This window comes from Chrysochloris asiatica, unplaced genomic scaffold, assembly GCF_000296735.1.
Source record: "Chrysochloris asiatica unplaced genomic scaffold, ChrAsi1.0 scaffold00132, whole genome shotgun sequence".
NCBI classification, from domain to species: Eukaryota; Metazoa; Chordata; class Mammalia; order Afrosoricida; family Chrysochloridae; genus Chrysochloris; species Chrysochloris asiatica.
The window spans coordinates 2,117,123-2,124,945 of NW_006408650.1; the positions used below are offsets into that span (position 1 = coordinate 2,117,123).

The window sequence follows — 7,823 nt, forward strand, 5'->3', positions numbered from 1 at the left end:
GGGGATTTGGGGGCATATAGGGTGTTGGAGAAGGGGGGGGGAGATGACTAAAAGAGAGTCAGTCCAGGAGTTGGGGTGTGGTGAGAGGAGGCGGGAGGTCCATTTACTCCACTTCAGTTAGCTCACAGAAAAGTGCTACCTGTCCAAGCCGACAGCCTTGTCATCATTCCGAAATCAGTCATTTCATAAATAAGAATCAGCACAAAGTCCCTTCCTATGAGGGAGGTCACATATATATACCCGAAGTTCCAACTTCCCCAAGTTGCTGGCCAGTCCCCCTGACACCCTTTACTTCGCTGTGACGACGTCTACATGTCAGGAGCTGTGTTTTATGAAGAAGCAACAGTCTGCAACTCGGGGTCAGGAACAGGAAGCACACAGGCAAGGTCCTCAGGGTCAGGAACAGGAAGCACACAGGCAAGGTCCTCAGGGTCAGGAACAGGAAGCACACAGGCAAGGTCTGCAAGGCTCCCTTTCAGCCCAGGGCAGCTGTCAGCGCCTCTTAGCCCTGCAGTGCCTTCTGCCTCTCCCTGCTGACTGGTCCGGCTCACAGCCAGGAGCAGAGCTAGCACTCCCAGCTGCTGCCGCAGCGTCTCCTCCAGTCCCTGACCCACGTACAGCTTTTAGGAAGGAAGTTCTGCTCCCCCTCACTCTTAAATTCGGCTTCTGGTCTCTTCATCTCCTCACCTTTCTAAAACCTTTGTGGGGGTGGCCGCTGACAAAAGCAAACTCCATTTTCAATACGAAGGCATGGTCCTCCCAGCAGGATCACAAACTGACCAATCCCCAGCAAGTCACTTAATCCTGTGGCGCTGTGGGTCCATGTGCTAGACTGCAAGGCTGCTATGAATTGCAAGATCGGCAGTTCAATTTCACAAACTGCAACTTGGAAACTCTATTCAGGGTCGCTATGAGTTGGAACCAACTCAACGGGCACTTAACAACAACAACAACAACAACAATTTACTTAGCAAATCAACCGACCCTTGGTAGAGTCATACAACAGACCAATCACATGGCAGGTTGGTACCAAAAGCATCTTAAACCATTACATTGATTACAGCTGAACCACAAACTGTCAATCAACTTGTGGAAGCCCCTGGAAAATGAAACACCCTCTGTGGTAGAAAACAATTTGGTCCTCCTGCCCCCAAGTTGCTTCACCAAAGAACTGAGACAAAGGCCATTCTTTACGAGGCTGGGGGGAAATCTTTCAAGCTGCTTTTCCAGAGAAACAAGGTCACACACAGAAACTGATGTCACCACAATGCCCTTGACCTCCAGCTTTATCCCCAACCCACTCTTTGCCTTTGCTATGCCCTCTCCTTTCCTAGGTCTAGAAGCTTCCTTCTCACTCCACGCCACAGCCTCAGAGGCTCTACGCCGGGGGGCTGCTCTGCCACGAATTGGCTACGCGACCTTGTGCAGTTGCTGAAGTGGGCCTGTTGTCCTCTGCAAAATAATCTGTCAACATGCATTTACTCACAGGGGTGATGTCAGCTAAAGAACACGATTCTGCAACAAAAGGAGCCCTGGGTAAAGCAGAGGTCTGCCCCTGCCACCAAAACACACACACACTCATACTCTGCCTCACTTCCACACACTCCCTCACACCCATACACACACACTCACACACTCCCTCACATCCACACATGCACACAGATTATAAACACCCTAACATGTCCACCCTAACATCACACACTCAAATACACATCCACACATTTACTCACTCACACATACACACCCCCAAATACAAATACATGCACACTCACAGACACAACCAGTCACAAACATTCACACACATACACAGGTACATACACTCACACACTACCCCACAGCATGAGTTGATCTGAAAACACGGATGTTTCTACATTTGTTCCTTTGTCGACTACTGGCTTAAAAATCAAGAAAAAAATCCCAACCAGCCTTTCACTGATATTGTGTCTGTCTCTCTCTTCACCTAGCTCCTGCCAGCAGGCAGACCAGAGCATGGACCCTACTCCCCCACACCCCCAGCCCGGTCTCTGATGCAGCTACCGACTAAGGCTCTGTGTTCTCCCCAGTCAACTACAGCTTCTCCACAGCAGCCCGGAGGGGATGGGAAACATGGGGTCGATCCTGGGAGGGAGATGAGACTGGAGGCAGCACAGGTCTCGGCAGAGAAGCGGGGAGAGGTGGGCAGGCTGGCGGATTACTCACACTGTCCACGGCGAGGATCTTGGCCCAGATGAACACCAGCAGGGGCCGCAGCTCCCGAGCCGAGCTTTGCAGGAGCTTCAGCACGTAGGGGAAGATGCCCACGGACAAGGCCTGAGAGACAGAAAGGAGTGTCACAGGGCAGCCTCAGGGTTGGTCCTCTGGGACTTCATTCTTGGGGCTTGGGGTGCTGGCCCGACTGGTCCAAATGGACCAGAACAACTCTGTGGCAGCATCCCCCCAACGAGGGACAAGCTGCTTCCCCCCCAGGGAGCCTTGTCTGCCCCTCACAGCTCCACCATGCAGCCCCGAGATAAGCTTCAGTGAGCCCTCCTGCCCCATCAGTGCAGCAGTGGGGGTCTCTGGTCCCCAGGGCAGGGGGAGGAGACAAAGGTGGAGGTCTGGGGCACAGAACCACAGGCAGCCCTGCTGCTCCCAACCCTCTTGCTAGATTCTGACCTCAGAATCTGCAATCTAAACCAATTCAACCGTGCCTCCTCCAATCACTGGGTCTCTTGCCACAGGGTAGGGGCAGACCTGACCCTAGAGGCCCATCGTTGGCCCTGGTCCCTTCCTAGGGGCACGGTCACGTGTAATGGGGAGTAAACACACGGTTCTCTGGTTCAGGCCATGAGCCTTCCCATACCTGGGAGCCAAAGCTGTGTCTACAGCAATGTCTCTGCTATCTGGCGTCGGTTCCTTTACTGGCAACATTTCCAGTTAGAGTGAGCTTAACTTGAAAGTATCTTAATGAGTTTTCTAAAAATTAACCAAATAAATGCATGTCTTCCTAAAATATTAATGCATGTTTTCTCCTCTTCTTATAGCATAATCAATACACTCTAGGCTTTTCCATCATGACTAAGTGAAGGCATTGGGCATGTACTCAAGGGCACACACACACACACACACACACACACACACAAGATTGGAGCAGTCACACAATCAAGTCATTTTATGAAATTTTAAATACACAGAAATGTGGAGAGACTACTGCGATGGCCTCGTTCCCCGATCTCCATGACACCCACTGACTCAAACCCCAAGCTCCATGCTGATTTGTCTTAGCCCCACCTGAATGCCTACCCTGCAATACTCGGAAGTCTTCTCATTGGTTCATCTGTAAACAGTTAGCTCTTACTGTGTATCCTCAGGTTGTTTCGACTCATAGAGACCCTATACAGGGGTCCGAGGCTGTAAATCTGGACTGGATATACTCATCTTTCTCCCTCAAAGTGGTGGGTAAATTTGAACTGCTGACTTAGCGGTTAGTAGCCCAATGCATAACCAAGTAAGCCATCGGGGGCCCTTAAATATTTACTGCATAGTTCTAAAACTAAAGTCTCTGTTACAAGCACATAGCCACAGCACCATTATCACACCTAAAAAAAGGAGCACGTATTCTTAATAAAATATCCAGTTAGTATACAATTTCAACTGTCTTGTGAACGTCACTTTATAAAACTTCAAAGTTTTAATGATTATTTGCAAACGGAACCACATGAGATCTACATACGGCAACTGGCCGAGATGCCGCTCGAACATCTTTTAACCTACAGGCTCTCCCTTAACCTCTCTTTTATTTTCCTGGCTATTTATTTGTTGGAAAAACCGATCATTTCTTGAATTTTGCTTCTGATCTATCTAAATGGATAATTCTATCCAGAAGAGCATCTGGGGATAGAATAAGAGAAAGACACTGTATGCTGAGGGTGCACCGGGCTCAAGGACGTTGGTTCCCAGCAGTGGCGGGGGGTAGTCGTTTTCTGGAAAATAGCACCTCCTTTTCTGCAAAAGCCAGTCTAACATCAGAGGGAACACACAACCCCCCAATGAAGGCTGCACAGGTAAACCAAGGGCTCCTCGCGGGCTTCCCACACCCACTGCCGACCACAGTCCTGGCTCCTGAGACACTCAGTCTGCCAACACACACCACAAGATCTGTGTCTAGCCCTTGTCCCCTCCCGTCCCTGAGCTGATACACGCACCAGGCTCACTGCCCAGGGACCCAGGTCCAAAAACCTTCCCAGCAAGTCCAGGGCTCTCAGTCGATGCACTTGGCTGAGCAGCACCTAAGGAGAAGAAAGAAAAACGCATCAGTACAAAACCACACAGATGCGAAGTCCTCTGTGAGGGCCCCATCCCGAGCTTTCTGACTTGGGCCTGATGAGACAAGTGGACATGTGTTCCTTTTGGCTTAAAGTGGGTGTTTCATTCTACACTACACTTACTATTGGAAAATACACGGGTAAAGACGTTCACTGTGCAGTCTCAGAACACACTCTGACTGCATGGAAACACAACTCACTGATGACAATTTATTCACCAACTTCCAGGTGTTTTCTTTGTGCCGCTCAAGTTTACACTGAAACAGTCCCACCATTCTCATCTTTTCTTCAGCTAACCAGCACGCGGAGACAATCTCTGCACGTCACCCCAGCACCCTACCCTGATATCTGACTTAGGACCACATTCTGTTCCTGTGAACGCTATGCTGTGATAAACATCCCACTGTGCACATTTGCAGGATGACTTTTCCCTAGGACAACCCTGGAGGTGAATCTGAAGGCACACTTAGATCACCAATGACCTTCCAGCTGAGCCAGGTTCACCCTCAGCCCGTGAGTGGGTGGTGCCCACATCACTGATGGGGCTTTGAAGCTCGCTTGTTGCTTGCTGGTGAGAGGACCTCAGGCAGACCTGGTAACATCTCTGAGTCTTGATGTCTTCATTTATAAAGCAAGGATAAGGAGATGCCAGCCTACAGGCGCTTTAATGAATTAAATAACCAACTAAAGGCTCCCCAGGCAACGCTAGCCCCTATCAAGCTATTATTATTGCCTGTCTGCTGATGGGCGGAAGCTGAACCTGCCTGAAGTGGATGGCTTTGGTTATGAGGGCTACCGACGTTCTTCTCATGGGTGCTCAGCCCACTTCCTTCCTGCTTTAGTGCCTACCTTGTCGTTAGTGGTACCAGAGAGCTCTTTATATATTAAAGACAGCAGCCTTACTCAATCGGCTGCGTTGGTGGTGGTTGTCATTTCAGAGTTTTCACCTGTGTTGACCTTTTCTGTTACATTTTCTACACCTGGGATTATGGGTGCTGCTTCCTCATGTCCTCCCAGCCTCACCATCTGCATGGAACGGCAGTTCACTTGGCGCAGGCTCTAGGGTGCCACCAGGAGACAGGGTGACCAGGAGGGCCTGGGTGCCAGTGGACACCATGGGCAGGGAGGACCAGGAAAGCTATGTCTTTTTCAACATTACTCCTCTCCTTCTGTCGGGGTATGTTGTACAGACTGACAAGGAAAGCTTTCTTCACGTCATTTATATGCGGGACTGTGAACCGACAGGCCAGATGGGCCCATCCCACTGCCCTCGATGGTCTTCAGCTACTACGGCTCTGCCTGTGAGTAGAGAATTCTCTCTGGCATTTGACCAAAGTAGCAGGGATTTGAAGAGCTCCGAAGTCTATGCACTCAAATCCGCTTTCCCTTAAGTAACGCATTCTGGTTTACTGAAGCGCTGGAGAACATTTAAGGGCCATGGGCCACGGGCCGCGGACTTCAACAGCAATAAAGCTTGTGAGACAAGGCACGGTAGAGTTGGCCGAGCTAATGAGGACACAGACAGCACTAAGGGCTGCACTGTGCAGGGTTGGAATCCCTTCTTGTGCGTCTGCCTCGCTTTCCTGCCCAGTAAAAGCTCACTAGAGACCCTGACGGAAGGCGAACTGCTGCCATGGCAGGCTTCATTCTGCCCGTCAGCTCCACTAGGTCTTTGCCTCCCAGACTGAGTGTGGTTTGGAAAGGGAACATTAGAAGGAAGCCAACAGAGGACCATTACAGAAGGGCTGTCTGGAGGGCCATGAGCAGAGACCTGGATTTATGTGCTGGTGGACAGGGCCACGGGGCTTTGGGAGGAGGGCTGCAGTCTTCGCTGGTGAGACTCAGGACGAGCTGGGCGGGGGTACAGCACAGACCCCGTAATCCCGGTGCCGCCTGGCTTTCCTTCACACCCAGTCCCCTTCCCTCAGGGAGAGGGCACCACTCCGACACAGGTTCTGCTTCCTGTCCTTGTTACTGTTGATTTTTCCCACACTTGGAACTCTCACTATCGTCTTAGCGGAACCCAGACGAGAAACAGTGATTGTGCGTCTTCTGTCTGGATCACAGCATTGACGCGTGGCTTGCACCCTCTGCATAGTGTCAGAAAAGCAGTGCTCCAATGGAGCACAAAAACACCCAAATCACCTGTAGTGACGTGGCAGGACGCCACTCCTCCTGCCACCATGCCGAGGGCGGGATGGCCTACAGATGTTACCACCCATGGGGACATCCCCCTAGGTGTCCCCTCTGTTGTCTGAGGCCCTGGGGCCAAGTCTGACCAGGAATTCTAGACTCTGCTGGTGAATGTCAATGGTGGTCCAGCACAGGCTCCACACGGAGGGATCCTTGGGCTCCGGGCATGTCAGGGACATGCTGTCCAGAGGATGGTGACTCTTGGAAGGGCCAGCCGCTGAGAGTGCTGGTCTCGTGGAGATGACCTGTGTGGCCCCCCAGATGGGAAAGCCCAGCCCCTCCCTGAAAGGAAGCTGAGTCGATGTGGGTTTCCTGCTCAGAGGCCACGCCCCTATGCCCCATTCTTCAGGACAGAAGCTCCAAGTGGACTCTTGTCTGCTCCAGACTGCGGCAGCCTGAGGCATGAGGATGCTGTAGAGTGGTGGGTTCCCATCACCCCCGCCCCCCAGAGGCTGCTGTTCAGACCCACGTTCAGGCCCCCAAGATGCACGATGCTCTCCAAGCGTTCAAGCTGTGGGACTGTCTGCACTGACGACACGTCCTGACCCAGGACACACCCACACTCACTGAGACGGAATGCTCAGCCCCACGATGAAGCCTCACACCCATCTCCCAGCCGGGGCAGGTGCTGGGTGAAGACGGAGGGGCGGGGCTCAGGGCCGGTCCCCACCATGGCATGGTCCCAGGGGTCGAAGGTGCTGTTTCCAGCGAGTTCATTGCCCCCACCCTTCACCTCACGTTCTTCTAGGAGGAGAACGGGGACAGTGATGCCACCACGGATTCCGCAAAGTGGGGCATGGAGAGGCAGGGCGGGAGGGGGCACAGCCCAGGTCTATATTTAATTGCGGGTAGGGAGGAAACTTCTCGAGGAATAAGCTCTGACCGAATGCGTGTGGCTTGCTATCCCGGCTCCATGTGGTCCACGCATAGCCACCGGCAACTGCGGACACAGACCTGGGTGAAAGCGGCCCGTGGGACACTCACCTGCAAAACGATGGGGAGCTGCTCTGGGGGGTTCCTGTTCTCCACACCCATCGTGAGCCACACCTGGAAGGCTGTCAGCTGCTCAGCAAAGAAGGGGCTGTGCTGTGGGGCAAGCGTGGGGGCGGGGTTAGGGACGGCTGCTGCTGACGCACACCACGCCCCCACCAGTGGTACAGAGGCCGAGCACTGTGGTCAGATGCCGGGCAGTTGTGAAGGTCCAGCCAGTAGGACTGGTAACTAGACTACAGTGCACACAGTTAAGCATTAGCCTACTAACTAACCAAAAAGTTGTAATTTGAACCTAACCAGAGGCACCTTGTTAGAAAGGACCGGCAGCTCACA

At 52.4% G+C, this 7,823-nt stretch overlaps 1 protein-coding gene across 2 annotated transcripts in view; it reads right to left on the reverse strand.

Annotated features, from left to right (window-relative positions):
- The window catches only part of RPTOR (regulatory associated protein of MTOR, complex 1), a 383,851-nt gene that overhangs the window by 79,818 nt on the left and 296,210 nt on the right, over positions 1–7,823 (reverse strand). For both annotated transcript variants that reach the window (XM_006869519.1, XM_006869518.1), the window contains exons 11-13: positions 7,482–7,583; positions 4,185–4,268; positions 2,200–2,310 (exon numbers count right to left, since the gene is read on the reverse strand). In XM_006869519.1, the coding sequence (XP_006869581.1) occupies positions 2,200–2,310; positions 4,185–4,268; positions 7,482–7,583 (297 nt within the window). The remainder of the gene's footprint in view (positions 1–2,199; positions 2,311–4,184; positions 4,269–7,481; positions 7,584–7,823) is intronic.